This window comes from Fulmarus glacialis, unplaced genomic scaffold (assembly GCF_000690835.1).
Source record: "Fulmarus glacialis isolate BGI_N327 unplaced genomic scaffold, ASM69083v1 scaffold23863, whole genome shotgun sequence".
Lineage (NCBI taxonomy): Eukaryota > Metazoa > Chordata > Aves > Procellariiformes > Procellariidae > Fulmarus > Fulmarus glacialis.
The window spans coordinates 1-17,283 of NW_009205214.1; the positions used below are offsets into that span (position 1 = coordinate 1).

Below are 17,283 nucleotides of genomic sequence, written 5' to 3' on the forward strand. Positions count from 1 at the left end.
GAAGTGCTGTGCCCTCCTCTGAGGTGACACGGGGATGTCTGCAATTAACGTAATTACTGAAACACGCCTTCTCAGGTGCCAGATGGCCGGCGGGAGGCTGAGCCTCGCTCCCTGCGCGGGGTGAACGAGGTGGCAGCGCTTCCCCCTCCCCTGCTTTCCGCGGCTGCGGTGGGGTATGCGGACCTGGTTTTATTTGATGGCTTGTGGTAAAATGATAAATGTTTTGCATCGCGGCTTTTAGGTCGCTAGATGTTTGGCAGGTTTTTTTGCTGGACTCCCGAGTCCCTTATGACAGTATCTAGACTTCTTTTGTTTGTTTGTTTTTAATTAAATTGCTGTGTGAAACAATAACTCAGGACTAGTAAATCAATCCATGTATTTATCACTAGCAAAACTCTCAACTTAAAAATGCTCCGAAGCAGCCTTTGCACTATATCGTGTGGTTTTAAATTCTAATTCACATGGCTTAAAAGAGATGCTTGGAATGGAAAGCGCATTTGTATTTTCTCGTTAATAGACAGGTTTGTTGTATTTCCTATTTCTTTTCACTGTAAAGGTTATTACATTTAAAAGCGTGCGCACCATTTCTCTGTATCCAACACCTAAAATCCTGTAGTTAAAGAGTGCCTAAATATAATGGGAATGAGATGGAAAGAAAAGTCTGATACAGTTCTTTAAATTCTTCTTTTCTCCCCAGATATGGCAATCCGCTTTAAGCACTCTGAATCCAAACCCCACCGACAGCTGTCCTCTCTACCTGAATTACGCCACTGTGGCCGCTTTGCCTTCCAGGGTCAGCCGACACAATAGTCCATCTGCAGCTCAGTTCATCACCCGCCTGGTTAGAAATTGCCTTCCAGGAGGTGTCAACAGATGTATTGTTGTAAGTGGCTGTTTGAAAGTGCTTCTGGTGAAATGTCTAGTCAAGTATTTTCTCAACTTTTCAGGATTTTAGCTGTATCCAAGGAGACTGGAGGTGGGCAAGTTTTACTGATATAATTATACTGACATTTATAAGTGGTTTTGCACTGATGCATAAATAAGACCTAACTATAATAGTTTATGCATGCTGAGGCAGTTGCAGGGAATTAAGGTTGGATATGTGTGGAATGTCTTCAACTAGGAATATCCATGCAAAGGGAACCGGTAGTGGCTTTTTTCGAACTAGGATTTATGACATTAGCACGTGCTTTAGAAGATTGACGTAGCCTGCATGCAGGGTGCTATGTCTATATCGGATAACCCATTTAAGGTGCCTTGTTTGTGTTACTCAGTGAGTTTTAAAAGTCTTAAAGCAAACTAATGCTCCAATGTGAGTCCTTTGCCGGACAAGCTCTCAGACTGCTTTGGTCATCTTCTGTATGAGCCTGATGAATTTGTAATTTGTTTCTATGGCTTCTCCAGATTAATTTATATTTCTAGGTTGTTAGAGAATACTCGTATAGTCAGTGTCAGTAACAAAATCTGATTATACTCCTCACTTGGAAAACTTATTTGCAAGAGTAATAACTCTACTTAATTTTTTTCCCTTATAGCTAACTTTGAAAATGTTTAGCTAAAATTGCTTTCCATTAGTAATTTCTGTAATGAATTCAGAAAAATATTCTACACGTTAAAAAGCTTTTGGGTTAATATTAGCCACATTCTGATACCATTTCTCTTTGTTTCATTTGTTTTGAACGCATATTGATGGTTCCCATGCTTTTTTTTTGTCTTCATCTGTAGGCTAACCTGTGTTAATTGCACTAGTATAATTAAAGCAGACCAGCTCCCTTATAAGGATGTACTAATTCCCACACAGTCAAGTCCAGCAGTGTAATTCATTTCTATATGGGAAATGAACTTAACCAGTTCAATGTAGTACTGTTCGTACTGCCATTCCGTCCATACAAAACAAGACGTATGAGTATATCTTGATTCAGACATCAGTTATTTCCCACCCACCCCCTTTTTTCCCCCCTCTTCACCAGTAACATCACAGGTCCTTTTAAATGTAGTCTTCCACATCCCTAATATTGTCTGACTTGTTTGTCTTCTGGCTGGCGTTTCAGATGGTCTGCGAGCGGTCGGAAGTCTTCGCTTCTGCTTGTGCGTTGGCCAGGGCTTTCCCGTTGTTCACACATCGGTCCAGTGCATCAAGACGCACAGAGAAGAAAACTGTAACGGTAGAGTTTTTCCTGGTTGGACAAAACAACGGACCAATAGAAGTGGCAACACTTAAAGTAAGATTTCCCCCCCCCCCTTAGTTTTTTCCATTATTCCCTGAAATATTTTTTTTTCTTTAATTTTTTGCATGCGCAAATACGTCTGGCTCAGGCTATGTATGGAATAGGTGTTTATCTAAAGTAATAAATTATCCTAGGTCCAAGTTCCTTGAAATTGATCAGTTCACAGCACCTGTGAGCAGAAATATTAAACATATTACTGCATCAAAGGCTGAAGATGTTATTCAGAATTTAGATTTTAGGGGTGGAAAACACCAAACAAATAGCACAAAGAAAATTTCTCTTTTCTCATTTTTATCATAGATGCAAGTAGTGTATTTTTAGCATTTAATATTACATTGCCTTCGGTGTGTGGGCTTCTTTCTTTCGTTTACCCGGGCAAAATCTGTATGTGCAGGTGAATATTACAGTAAAGTCACTAAAAGTTGCTTATTCTGGGATCACATATGGTCTCTGATATTTCTGTCTGATGTACCTCTTTGGCTGAGTTTTTCTAGCAGAACTGTAGCCAGAAACAAGACCCTGAGAAATTACACAGCTTGGAGATGGGCTATACATAACAGTTAAATATGTCTAAGTCATCATTCAATAGCAGATAATCAAAGACTGTTTCCCTTGCACCTGACTATTCCAGAGAGGAAACTCCACGTCAGGTAGCTTTTAGGATGCTAGGTCATTCCTCTTCAGGATCCTAACTTAAAAGCTATTCCAAGGTTTGCACTTAAGCTGTTAGGCAACTTCCCGTTCAGGGCTCCAGGTTCTGTGCTTCAGTACAGATGGACACCCACTTAGCTGAACGGTCAGTGAGGTTATACAAATCCCCTAAAAATTTTGGCAATGGATTTGACAAAGGATGCGGTGTTGCTGCATCTCACAGAATTGCAGCTTTAGGGTATTTTTTTTTCTTTCAGTATCTTTTCCTCCATACTTTGTCCTTACTCTATGAACTGATTTGGCCACAGCAAATGATGCCAGACCAGTTTTCAGGAAAGTGACAAAGACAGACGTGCTATGAGTACAACTGATCACTCAAATTTTCCATGCCCCAAATCAGAAAAAACATAACTGGTGTCAAAAATAGTTCCTTCAGATAGGTAGATTCCAAACCACTTGGGTTATTTATAACTAAAAAACAACGCTGAAATTATTTCTACCTCCTGTTCTTCCCCTTGATGTCAATGCCAAAACTATTACTGGCTTCCTCCAAGCTAAGTTTTCACCCCTTAAATTCAGCTAGCACCAGACAGCTAATGTAGAGCACCGAAGAGGCACGTGGTAGGATTTTTTTACCTAAACCACTCCCTCGCATGTTGCTGTATTTTGCACCTACTGCATTGTCCAGGATATTTTATGGTGAGGACTAGCAGGGATTGTTACAGTTTTACAAGGTACTTATTAAAGGCTGCCATTATCCAGGTTCTCTTGAGTGTCCTGGAAGCCAAACCCAGGCACAGCTTATTTTTGTAAGTCATATTGTTTCCCTCGGACTTGACCTTTGGGTTAGAGCACCTCCATTTACCTGTGTGGCCCTAACTGTGAATCACTTCAAACCTAGCTTGGCTCTGGAGGAGGCCCTTATACCTTTAGGGGAAGTAAAGCAATCAAAAGTAATTGTAGGGAATCGGGCACCATTCCAAAGCAAGCCAAGGTTTATGAGTCTGCTGGGATACGGAATGTATAGAGTCCTTAGGCCAGTCTGGCCAAGCCAAACTTCAGATACCTCAGCATGAATAACTAACCAACACATCAGATTCCTTTGAAACCCATCTTGACTCACCCATCTGCTCTGTGTGGTCTTCAGTGTAGTGCGGCTACTGGAAAGCTTGAACAAAGTTTCCTTCCACCTAGTCTTTTTGTTTCAAGTTGTTGATTCACAGGAGTTAAAAGTTGAAGCTTAGTGTCTGGTGCCCCCATTGTCCTTTTTGCCAGGAGGATCCTTCTTCAAGGAAACAGCCTCGGCATGCTCACTGTGGACCATTCGATTCTGTCCACTCTTGCTTAGATAAGTTTTTACTCAGACCAGGTGAGGGTCAGTCAATTTTGCCACAGGAATGAGGAAACAGATGCATGCATGTTTTACACAAATATGAAATATTTCACATTCCCCATGGGCCTGCCATATAGAATGTCTTACGGTAGTAATCTTTATTGCGCTGAGCCGCTCTGCCTGCCATATATAAACTGTGTGGTTTCCCATGTTGTAGATTACGCAATCTCTGCAGGTTTCCAGCCCAAGCAGCCTCCAAGCTCGTTGTGACTTCCTGGATTGGCTTCCTCTTATCTTTCTTTCCTCCACCTCACATTGCCCTCTTGGTCTCACTTTGATAGTGGAGAAGACTACTAATTTTGCAATATCAATTCACTGTGGGAAGGAATACAGTTGCTTAGAAATTAAAGCACAGGGAAAAATAACTTAAGCTTAACACATACAAAAAAAATTGGTTAGCTTGGTTGACATTATTTAATACTGTACAACTGCCTGTGATCGGTTGCAGTCAAGCATTAATGTGCTCCAGAGGAACCACACATCTGGTGTAGGCTGCATAGGACTAAATGCAAAGCTATGCAGAAAACCAAGCAAACCAAGGCCAGTTTTCAGGTGTCCTCACTTCTTTTCATAGTGTCTGGCAAGTGCTACAGAAGGAGTCAGGCTGGCTGCTCGAATTGTGGACACCCCATGCAATGAGATGAACACAGATAACTTCCTGGAGGTAGGTAGTACACCTGATGAGTAAGAGTTACTAATTGTAAGTCTAGACTACAGTAATCAAGAACTAGTGTTGCTATCTCTTAGCAAAACTTGTATGTCAGCTAGTGGGAAGCACATCAAAGAACCTGTCCAAGGATGCTGAGGCTATTTCTTTGGCCTTTAATATTTCATAGAACTTTGATAAGTTGGAAGGAGGCAGAGTGTACAGCTTGGGGTAAGGCACTGGGAGTCAAAAGACAGAGTTCTTGATTCGGTCATGACATTGGCTTCTTTGCCAGTGCTAATGTTGTCTTAAGCCCGATGGTGGTAAGAGTTTCTGAAATTATGGGACAGAAGTTGACATGTTTCCAAATGACTTTTATCATAAAGATCTGGAAAGCTGTTGAGAATGAAAGTATTCCTGTCCTATTGCATCATGATCCAATAGAGAGAACAGCTGGCCTTTACCTCTGAAGATTTCTTTTATTGATGGAGCTTAAAGGTCAAATTGATATTTCATGCCATAGTAAGTCAAGGATGTCTCGGTGGAATTAGGCCATTGGAAAACCAGCACCACTCCCAAAATTGTGAATGTTTGTATGCGTATGCATGCAAAAATCACACAAACCCCTTAAGTGGGTACCGATATGTGTGGAAAGACACAAATGTGTCCTTCTGATGACTGACTGACACTGTCCTTTTTCTTTTAATGATTAAGGAAATCAAAAAAGTTGGCAAGGACCTTGGGATTACTCCTACCATTATTCGAGATGAAGAGCTGAAAGAGAGAGGCTTTGGAGGTATATCTTGTTGAAAATTCAGCTTTTTTCCTAGCAGTTAATTGGAATGTTTTGCACCTCCATTGGAATGTTTTATTTGCACGTTTTTGAAACACTTTTATTGCCCATAGTATTCCAAGATGTTTTACAGAAAATAGCCACAGATTGCTCCCCACAGTCTTTCTTCCCCACAAGTGGTTTAATTCTCTGTTTTCCAGGTATCTACGGAGTTGGCAAGGCAGCTCTGCATCCTCCAGCCCTAGCAGTTCTCAGTCACACTCCAGATGGTGCTACACAGACCATTGCATGGGTGGGCAAAGGTATTGTGTATGACACTGGAGGACTCAGCATTAAGGGAAAGGTACATAACACTTGTTCTGCTGCTGCCTTTGGTTACAGTGTTGTTTTCTGATGGAAGTAATTCAGTTAGTGTCTGTAGGAAACCAAAGTATATTTATTTGAGCGAACGCTTGATCTGCTGTCATCCGTATGGACACAAACTACCAGGGGAGAAGACCAAATAGGATTCAAGGAACACTTTACAGAGTGGTTAAATAGCTACCTGATATTTTGCTCTCTAAGTATTGCCTGCTGGTAGGAGAAAGCTAGAAACAAAGATGTTTAATTTCTGATTTTGGAGACAGATCCAAAACCCATTTGAGTTGGCCTCAGTGCAAATCTTGTAAACAACCTTTTTGTTTTGTTTTTTTTTTTTTTCTTTTCTAACAAATTAGCAGCAGAGGTTTAGTATTTTCCAGTTCTAAGGCTAGATCCACCAATAAGCAGATGCACGTGTTCCGTGTTTCTGTTACGGCCAAGCACTGTCAAGACCAGAGTTACAGAAGCATCAGAAATACTAGTTTTAGCTGGCATTACTGTGAAATTCTCTTGTAAAGAAATGTCCTGGTTTCTGCTGAGGTAGAGTTAATTTTCTTCCTATTAGCTGGTGTAAACCACCACAAGAAGAAAAAATTCTATGGTTCTGTTTAAACAGACTACTATGCCTGGAATGAAACGAGACTGTGGTGGAGCAGCTGCTATTTTGGGTGCCTTCAAAGCCACTGTAAAGCAAGTAAGTAATATGTGTTAATTGATATCATGTAGCCCAGTATTGCCAAGGAGCAGTCTGGCTTTTGGATATATTCCCAGATATGGGGGCCAGTCTAATCCTGAAGTTCTGTCCTGCCACTGCTATTAGTGATCTTGAGCCACTCTGCTCTTTCTGCTATTTCAGGAAAATATTTCAAATCTTTGTCGGGATCTTGAGAATTGTGAGAAATGCCTTGAGTGCTAATTTTTTTTTTTTTTTAAGAGTCGTTCTTGAATTTCAGTCCTTCTTCTGTGGCCTGAGTGGTTTCTAGTTCCTTGAATCAGATTTATACTGGAGTTATCCAGTGCTGATTTTGTTTAAGCTGTGGGATTTGGGGCAGCTGTCGTCCCCTTAGCAAAGAAGGGGATGAGTGAGTCTGGGATATGAAGTCTGTCCATATTCCAAATACTGTGCCAAATACTGTGTTCTAATATTAACCTACTGGGGAAGTGCCAGCTCTAGTCTCATCAGGAGCTGCTTGTTGGTTTGCTCCTGTGGTCAGAAAGTAGTAGGGAAGCTGAGAGGAAGCCAGGTATTGAAATATGAAGAATTAAAAAAATGCATATTGCACTTTAACAATATGAACTGGGGAAAAGAAGTGGCCGCTGCCAATAAAACTCTGCCCTCTCCACAAATCCAGTGACTGAGTCTTGCTGACAGAGCAGCTATTGCCTTTACGGAGTATCCAAAGTTCAAAGAACATTTACTGCTGCAGATTAATGCAGAGGTCTGACAGAAGCTTTGTCCAGCGGATGATCAGTGCCAAATACCCATTTCTCAAGCGTTTAGCTGTGTGCCTTGGCCCTAGCAGCATGTTTGATGTGGAAAGATTGTAAATTCACTGTTATCTGCAGAGACTTAAAATTCAAAACAGATTTGTGAGCTGCATCTTAGGCAAAACGGCTAGCTTTCCATAACTAAGTCCTTCAGAAAGTTAGATCATGCTTGCAAAGGACAAGAGCTAGAACTTAAACAATGCTTTGGGAGAGTCTGGGAAGGCCATGGATATGGTACCTTCTTTCAGTGATTCAGACCTTGTTTCTGAAGTAGTTTTGTGTGTAATTATCTGCACTGAAAGAAGTTGCGCTCACAATCACAGTAGGTGCGAACGTAAGTGATCTGTCATTTCGTACACCATTATTGTACAAATAAATAAACTGGCAGTTAATTTTGGACAAACCGAGCCTGAAGAAGCTGTCATACCTCACAAGAAATCTGTGCCTGTATATGTAAAAACAAAAGAATGATCTCACTGCTTAATTTTACAGCCTCGTGTAAGAAGACCTGTTAATGAAATCCCTACAGAAAATGTTTTCAGATAGGCAGTGGAAATAATTTGTCATTACTGTTTCAAGACTTTTTTGGTTTTTTAAATGCTCTTAAGAATAATAAGAAGCTGGAAGGGGTTTAAATTAGCTATGCTTCATCACAGAGACTGAATTTGGAAACGTGTGTTGGATAGAAAGCTCTGTGGGAAGAGGGGCAGAGGTTATTATCCATCTTCAGAAAATATCTGCCTACATGCCGTTCAACAATTTTTCAATGTGATTTTAAAAGGCTTTGGATAGCAAAATTAAGAAAGTGATTTTTCCTAGAAAGATGCATTTTATCCGTTGTGAGCTTTCCAACACAAGGGAGAAGAGAAAAAAGTTCACTTAAATTGTTGAAATCCTTCTCGATCCTGCATGTTAACATAGTGAATCTTGCTTTTGAAGAGCTACAGATGGAATGAGATTCAGGAAAAGGCAACTGAGACCAGAAGCAGCTTTTCACTTTTTAACAGTAGATTAACCGCATCTCCCAGTTGGAAGAGGAGGATTTGGTAGAGCCCAGTGCGAGATTGTGAACAGAGTGGGGTTTTTGCTGCACAGACCGTTTTGGAAGAGCAAAGGCTCGTAGGTGGAAGGTTATCTCATCAACAATGCTGTTTGCCCACTGGCTGGACTAGAAACTGCGAAGTTACTTTATGGCTTCTAGATGCTGCCCATTATTTTGAAAGGTTTTGATTGATGCATTTGCCCTTTAGACTTCAGAACATGAGCTGATTCAGCAAGTCCAGATTTCTTCAGCTACGGACTTTTATCAAGAGATTAGCAGTAAAACTGAGCCTGGTTTCCCTAGCAATTTGATATTTTTAAGGCTAGCTATCCCAGTTGAGGAGGAACTATGTTTTTATTTGTTAAATGCTGCTGTCTCTTTCTGTTCCTAGGATCCCTCCTCACAATACAGCCATTGTATAAATAACAAAATCATCATACATTTTAAAATATCATCCATAACCGTATAAGCACTTGATTTTAAACCAAAGTAAACCAGAATGGGATATGCTAGAAGAGAGGAGGCTGAGGGAAAACAAAAGAGTTTGAAAGTGCTGTGTGCTTCCCAGCAGGAACGATACATTAAAAAAAAAAACAAAACACCCACCCCACCCTCCCAAAAACAAACCAACTCAAATTTATCTTAGTCATGGATATTTTTGATTTTACATGGAAAGAGAGAGGATACATCCTGGTAGCGTGTGTCTGACCTATGGTGCAGGTTAGATGCTGAAGAGCAGCGAGCTGTGTCGTTGGCAGCTGGAAGGTCCGCTGAGACATGGAGTACCACCACGTTCCAGGATTGCCACGATCAAAGTTACTTTCCAACAAAATTCTTAGAGATGGAATCTGTTCACCTGGGGTTGGTTTTTTAGGAAAAGTATACAGTTCACAAATGGCTGCATATTAGCATTTATTATTTCCATCATTTTCCGCTATTACTGTAGGCTCTTTCCCAGTGTGGCAGAAATGATGGGAAGGAGCTCAGTTTCTCAAATGGCCCCAGTTGTATCTTTATTGTTATTGGAGACTAAATAAAAGCAGGGTTTGGAAATACAGCGTTTGGAAAATAAGCCCAAGCGTTCTGACTGCCTGTGTAATGTCCTCGCACAAGCCTTTGTAACTGTCACATTGCAAGCATTCCTTGCTTGGATCTTTCCTTTGTGGCTACGAAAGGTGAAGGAGTTACACAGTCTGGATGTGTTGTGTTTGTGAGCTCTGTTGTGAGTCTATGTTAGAGTTGTATTAAAATTAGATGAGTGAAGCATCGCATCTTTGGAGATGTATTCTGCTGATTTTCATACAGGAGTACTGTAGTTTAGTGACTTGGGGTTTGTTTTTGGTGAGCCTGGCAGTTTTCCTGGTGAGCTCAGTGGGCTTTGGAGTTGTGCTTGTGAAGATCTTACTGGAGCTGGCTGTAAAGAGCTGAACGTGCTCTTCCCAGGGAATCAGGTTTGACTAAACATAACCCCCTCCAGTTACCTCTGCACACTGCGTATAAAAGTTTTATACCTTTTATTTCGGATACCTTGTTTTAATTCGGATACCTTGCCACTGAGAGACGATTGTACTGATCACTGGTTAATTGGCAAGGGCTTTCTAGATCCCTTCCCCGTTTGTCTGTCACATGCATTTAGGCTTTTACTCACTCTCCATTGAGTATTAGATGTTACCTCCTCGCCCGCTTTCTACAGCTCTTAGCCTCAGCTTCAAGATATAAAACATTCCTCACAGATTTCCCGTGTAATTAGAGGCATTGCTGTCAAGAAGTCATAATCCCTCATTGATTTCCGTCGCAATAAATTAGCTTGATGTGAATCAAAAACCGTTTCTCTCCTATTGTTGTTACAGGGTTTTAAAGACAATCTTCATGCTGTTTTTTGTTTGGCCGAGAATGCAGTCGGACCACGTGCAACAAGACCTGATGACATTCATGTTCTTTACTCTGGAAAGTAAGATTGCATCTATCCTTTTCACAGAAGCATTGAGAGGAAGCATAATCTTTCGTTCTGTTTATCTGAGAACTGTGCAGATTGTGAACCTGTCAATCATCAGCTTCCCTGAATATTGATAATAGTATTTTAGACAGCCATAGTAGTGAATTTTAAGTGTACTTAGAGTTTCCTGTTGGGTATGTAAATACCCATCAGAATACATACCATATATCATGAACTGAAGTTTCTTTAAAGCACTCAGGTTCAGGCATTTTTTTCCCAGTACAACCACTTTTCTGTGTCCATCTGTAGTCTGTATTGTCTCAGTCACAGAGGCAGGCTAAGTATAAGAATTTCTTCTTGTTTGAAGCAGAGTATGATTCCTCTTTGTATGGCAATAATTTGTAAAATCTCAGCTCGGCTTGCTAGGCATTATACAGGCCCCAACGAATAGACCCAACCGTGAGGACAGTACTGTTATAACCCTTTTCCATGTGTGCTCTGTCTGGATGCTTGCAGCTGGGGAATAAGCAGCCATACAGACTTGCAGAGTCAAATAAGAAAGCACATTAGGTTTGAGTCTGCTTTCTCAACCGGTATTCTAGTCCAGACAGATGAGTCTTAACTTCCAGCCTGAAGCACTGTTGTATTAAATGCCCTCTCTTCTTCCTAGAACTGTGGAAATCAATAACACTGATGCAGAAGGTAGACTGATACTGGCTGATGGAGTAGCTTATGCATGCAAAGATCTTGGAGCTGATATCATTCTTGATATGGCCACTCTTACTGGAGCTCAGGTACTGATACAGAACTGCTAGCAGACAGGGGGTGCATCCTTTTACTGTCTGCACATCATACACTACTTTGCCTCTGTCCTGCTAGTCTTTGGTGGAAGGTAGATACTGTGAACTATTGTGACTGATGGTGGCTTCCAAAACTTCTGCAAGAGAAAGTTGCCAACAGCAACCCCAGTAAACTGTAATCCTCTGTGCACACGACGTGTGCCCTGAATGTGTTACATTTATAACTGCATTACTGAAGCAGGTTTTTTGTTCTTTATGCAACCTTTATGCTTTTGCATACTTACTGAAAAAATGGAATTCTTCTGATGACATTAGCAGCTGATGTAAGCGATCCAGTATTCAGTGTTTGCAATTCAGTAGCTTTATAATTAGCAAAACTGATTTGATGATAGTGATTAGAAATTTTCTTGTCCATAAAATGGCTTACATTGTAAGTCATACACAGAACAACGCAAGGGTACAAACTTAATGCTATTGTTTTTTGAAATCTGTTCCTGTTTTATAGAAGGTTATATTGACGAGCGGCGATTCTTGTGGTTTAATTTTCTAGAAAATGAATCGATCTTCATATCAGGAGGAGAAATGGTGGCAAATTTTAGAAGCATGAGTGTTGCATACATTGGTGTAAACATCAATCCTTTGAAAGTTTCCCATCATTGTCCTACTGGAAAACTGATGTGATGGTGGCTTGGGTTTTGTAGATTTGGAAGGAAGCAACCTTTCCAATGAATGAGGATGTTACGTTCAGACTGTTTGTGTGATTGACACATATTGCTGGGGTATCCTCTCTGTGTGTCTGTGTTAAATGTTTTGTTTATGATTTATTGCTGATTTATTTCTAAAGATAAATAATGGTAAAGTGATACAGTTTGCTTACTCAGTAACTATAGAGAAATATTTATGTGGGATAGTGGTTTGAATAGGCCAGATAAATGCAGACTATTTCACTGCAGAATAGATTTTCAGAAATTTTAAAAGATTCAGCAGTAGCTACAATGTCTTTGTCTACATTTGTAACACTACCTTCTTGTGGAGTAGTTTTGAGACATTTTTTTCTTGGTGGTTTTGTTAGATGGAAAGCAGCTGTTAATGCTGAGAGAGAGTAGTACAGAATTATCCTATCCAGCACAGTTAAGATGAATCCTTCCTGATTTTGTCTTATATCTCACTAGGGAGTTGCTACAGGAAAGTATCATGCTGCTGTCCTTACCAATAACGAAGAGTGGGAAAAGGCTTGTGTTAAAGCTGGCAGGAACTGTGGAGACTTGGTCCATCCTCTTGTGTATTGCCCTGAGCTCCACTTCAGTGAATTTACCTCTGCTGTAGCTGATATGAAGAACTCTGTGGCAGTAAGATTTTTTTTTTTTCTTTTAAATTTCATTTATTACATAAACATGTGTGTTTTCTAGATAATGTGCTGGCTTGTTGATAGCTGGCTGAAAGCTCTTCATGTGGGCCGTAATCTTTTAGAAATGGGCCATATAGTTATGGTCTTCAGGGTCTTTTACCTGGGGATTTTGCAGGCACACTGATATTTAGCATCAATTTTAAGCAGGGTAGCTTGCTGCAAAGGTGTCTTTAGGCTGCTTGCCTTTTAAGCATGGCCCTAAGATGAATGCTAAATTCCTGGATGGAGACCGTTTAAGAAGTAAAGATGAGTATTCCTTAGATCATATATAACCAAGAGAGACAGTAACTGGGAATGCAGAAACCAGGAAATTGAGGACAGAGGCCTTGGGGATTGCTGCAGCTGCTTTTGCTGTGTTTGAGAGTTACAGTGTGCGCTAAGTTCCAAAAACACTGCAGAAAGGAGGTTGGGCAGAAGAGGAATTGAGCAGGGCGAGACTGCTACCAGGGATTAAGTCAAAGGATTTACGGTATAGTTGGTTTGCAAGGCTGTGTTTTAGGGCCATTCATTAAGCTCTGAACTAGATTTGCACAACTGTCTTTTCTGTAGGCAAGAATAAAACATTGACGTTTTCTTTTCTTGCAAGACCAACTGTATTTTTATTATTTCTACAGGACCGAGACAATACTCCAAGCTCCTGTGCCGGGCTCTTCATTGCTTCTCACATCGGCTTCGACTGGCCTGGAGTCTGGGTACATATAGACATTGCTGCACCTGTTCATGCAGTGAGTATGTTCCTATGACTTCTGACATTTTCCTGGGCGAGCAAGCTGGGTAAAGAAAACTGCTTGTGCCTGCAGATACTGTGAATTCTGTGCCATCAAATTCGAAGCAAGAGAATTAGGTGCAGAAGAGTTCTTTTGAAAAGTATGGACTCTTCATCTGTGTTGGGAATTTCTTTGTTTTGGTAGCTTCATCTGTTCATATTTTTCATTTTGGTTTTAATATACTCTTAAACGGTCACTTTAATCAGCAGCATCTTTATCATTGTAAACTTTGACAACTTGCCTGCTTTCTGTTCATGGCAGTAATCCTACCCTTCCATTTTCACCCATATTGTTTTAAGACGATTGACCAGAATTGATCATCTGACCTGCAGCAGAGAAAACATTTGTTTCCTCTTGGGGTTCCCCCTCCTCCCTTTGATGGAACTTGTGTATATTCTTTTTTCCTAAAAAACAAGCCATTTTACTCCCCCCCTCTCCTTTTTTTTAAACCCAACTTACTCAGCTCATACTCCAAATCCATGCTCATGTTGGATGGAACATTCCCTGCCCTGAACAATGCTAGTGTAAATCCATCCTCGAGTCAGTGTGAGCTCTGTTCTCATGTGAATCAACCAATGTGTTGGTTTGATCTAACCGGGACAGATTCCAAAAGCAGTAAGGACACAGAAGCACAAGCTGAGCAGGCTTGCCAGGAACCCCGAGTATTCACTGTGGCCATACGCCATCACTGCTCTTGTTGAGTGAGTAGGTAAATTAAAACTAGATTCAAATTATACAATCTGAAGTGCAAATTGTTGTGTGATTTTGTTTGTTTTTTTTTTTTTTCCCCTAGGGTGAACGAGCTACTGGCTATGGCGTGGCTTTGTTGCTGTCCCTGTTTGGAGGGGCATCTGAAGACCCTTTGCTAAACATGGTGTCCCCTCTAGGGTGCAATGGAGACTCTCCCACTGAAGACATGGAGAGGGATTCCAAAAGGCGGCGCCTGGTTTAATGCACCCCCAGCCCTAAGTGTCGGGGTGCATGGGTTACCTCACTTTGCACTGATTCATTCTCAAGCAATGAAAATGTCACATGTCAGAAATTGCCATTTTTTTTACTATCATGATAAGATTTATTACTTGTTTCTGATAAAAACAGCCTGATTTCTTGTTTTTTTTAAATTATTGGTGCACACAGTTGCTGAACAATATCAGAGGTGCAGAGTCCAGGCTCAACTAACTGTATCAGGAAGAGGGCACGTCCTCCTCTGAGCTCCTCACAAAACCTAACTAAGTGCATTAATGCATGAGAAGCTCTCTCTAGTCTAAAGAAGCAACTGCAGCTATTGCTTACAAAGCCTTCTGAATTACTTATTATATGTGAGGTTTTATCAGACATTTCTGCAGGCCCCACTACATCTCAGAACACAGGACAAGGAAAAAAACCTCTGTAGACTTGGCTTATTCAGTGACAATTTAGCTTAGCAGCAAAGGAGATGTAACGAGAAAAGGCCTATAGTTTTAATAAGGTGCTGTTTCCGCATGTTTAATGTTTTTCTGACCAGTAAAATCAGCGAGAGTGGTCCAGAACATATCTCTACGTAAATCTTTCACATACAAATTACAGAATGTATTCATGTTAAATGAGGAAAAAAAAAGAGGGACTGTGATTGAGTAAAATCGGTTTACAAAGCAGAGTGGCTTCTTGCCACTTAATAAATTTATTATTATTAAAGCAGCTTACGTATCCCATGTGGTGTTTCATGGTGTTATTTACATTTCTGAGAACACAGAGTGCTCCAAAAGTTTGTGCGCGACATCAATACTCTCGTCAGATTTCTTTTCCCAGCACTCATACATCTGAAAACAGACCTAATAGAGTAAAAGCTTATACTGAATGGTTTGGGGCAGTCTGAAGAACATACACTCATTCACTTCATTTGTTTGATTCAACACTGATCAGGGATGCACAGTATTAGTTTCTGTATAAGCCAGTCACAAGGAGCTTACCAGCACTAGTTTGGCTTGGACACCCACGGGAAATGACTTGCCCCAACGTATGCGGCAGAGTTGGGAACAGAGTGACCAAGTTTTAATCAGTGCTGGTCCCTGCCCGGTGGTTCAAGCGTCAGCCTTTGGAAACGTTTCTTGGCTCAACCAGAGTGTTGATGGTGAAAAATCCCACCCAGCACACACTTTTGGCTGCTTTGCAGATAAAGTCAAGCTGAGTTGTGATGAATTACACCTTTCCCTGTGTCGGAGGTAATCTCTGGAGAGAACTGGTGCTAGGTTTTAGATGGAGTTCCAACAATGAGGTACACATCTGGTTTAGGCATGAGTCTTTTTGATTAAAGACCTCATGGAAAGCTTAACGCAGAAGGGAGAAGAAACAACATTTTTCATTTTGGTTTTGTGGCTATATTTGATTCTTAGGCAGAATGTAACTTTTAATAAAAAAAACAGAACTTCATTACTTCCCCTATTTGCTTCTCCCTTGCTGTTTTGCTTCCCTGGTCCACTTGATCACAGTTTTAGGAGATCCATATATAAATGAGTGCTGCTTTTGTCATTCTAGACACTCAGTGTAAAGCACTTCTGGTACCAAAAACTGTTGCAGGAAATGTGTTGATGCAGAGTTACTGTCATTACTGACTCAGTCTGACCGCTGAAGCTAATGGCAAAATGTTCTAGTTTCAGTGCTCTGAAATCAAGTCTTCAATCTCCATCCTGTAGAAACACTCCTCAAATTAATCAGTTCTAGTTTTGAAATGCAGTGTTTTGCCAACATGAGGCAGATATTTACATGAAAAGTAGCCTGCGGTTTTGTGGCATAAGGCTAAATTCTAATGTTATTCACTGAATGCAGCAAGCCCAGATAAAGGAGAAATTAGATTTTGATGACTGATTATCATATTCTTTGATTTTGCTATGTCTCAAAGCATATCATTCTGCTGAATTTAATTTGGAAAGCACTTAATAGAAGCCATATTTAAAAAGAAATACCTAGTATTAAAGAAATCTAGTATGAAATACCTGAAAAGCAAACGGGATAAATATTTAGGAAATAAAAAACTGAAAACCAGCTTAAGTTTGCTTAAGCAAAGTAAAATAAATCAGTCTAACACCTAATAGTAAAAAGGTCCAATGCTTCCTCTGTTTCAGAGATAAAAAAAAAAAAAAAAGACTTCTTTTTTTTTCATTTCCGTAATAAAGTCTCTTGCTATTCCCGATGTACGTTATTATTTCCTTCTGTTTAGATAAGAGGTCTATTTGCTAGAGCAGAAGCTTAGGACCTACACAAGACAGTGATTTGTGAGCTGTATTTGCCAAATAAATGATTCTCTCTCTCCTGTGTTTCACAGAGCTTGCACTGAGATCATTCCTGTTAAGCTCACAGTGTTTCTAATCCAGGTGGTGGATTTACTTACCTACTTTCAGGCGATGGGCAATTTTAGCTTCTGCTGCAGCGTTTGCCCTGAAGCATCTTGGTATGAGACCTGGAGGCAATCTACAAAAGGGGAGATCCCAAAACTGCCTTAGAAGTAGCAGATACTCAGTGTCAGAAATTAACTTGGGAGAGTTACCAAAGGAAAATAAGCCTGGATCGAGCAGCAAAGCTGGAATTTGGTCTCTGCAGCTGCTACCCTCTTCTGCTAGTCACTATGCAGCCTGAAACGAGCATGTTGCAAAAAGCCGTCTGGTGTTCTTGCTGCTGCTATGGCCATCCTGAGCGAGTGCACCACAGTTACCAACACGCTGAGCTTTACAGTCCCCTCCGTGTGGCAAAGCAGCACCGTTATTCACGGGAAACAGTTTCAGGCACCAGAGGCTG

The 17,283-nt window shown here is 40.7% G+C and overlaps 1 protein-coding gene across 1 annotated transcript; it reads left to right on the forward strand.

Annotated features, from left to right (window-relative positions):
- Nucleotides 1–697: 697 nt before the first annotated feature.
- NPEPL1 (aminopeptidase-like 1) lies at nt 698–15,203 on the forward strand (the record flags this gene model as incomplete). The annotated part of the gene is made up of 11 exons (XM_009575326.1): nt 698–883; nt 2,052–2,222; nt 4,847–4,936; nt 5,633–5,714; nt 5,912–6,054; nt 6,688–6,765; nt 10,452–10,552; nt 11,208–11,331; nt 12,510–12,686; nt 13,360–13,470; nt 14,306–15,203. Coding segments are annotated over 11 exons (1,422 nt in total), but the record flags the coding sequence as incomplete, so codon positions are not given.
- Between the last annotated feature and the right edge of the window lie 2,080 nt (nt 15,204–17,283).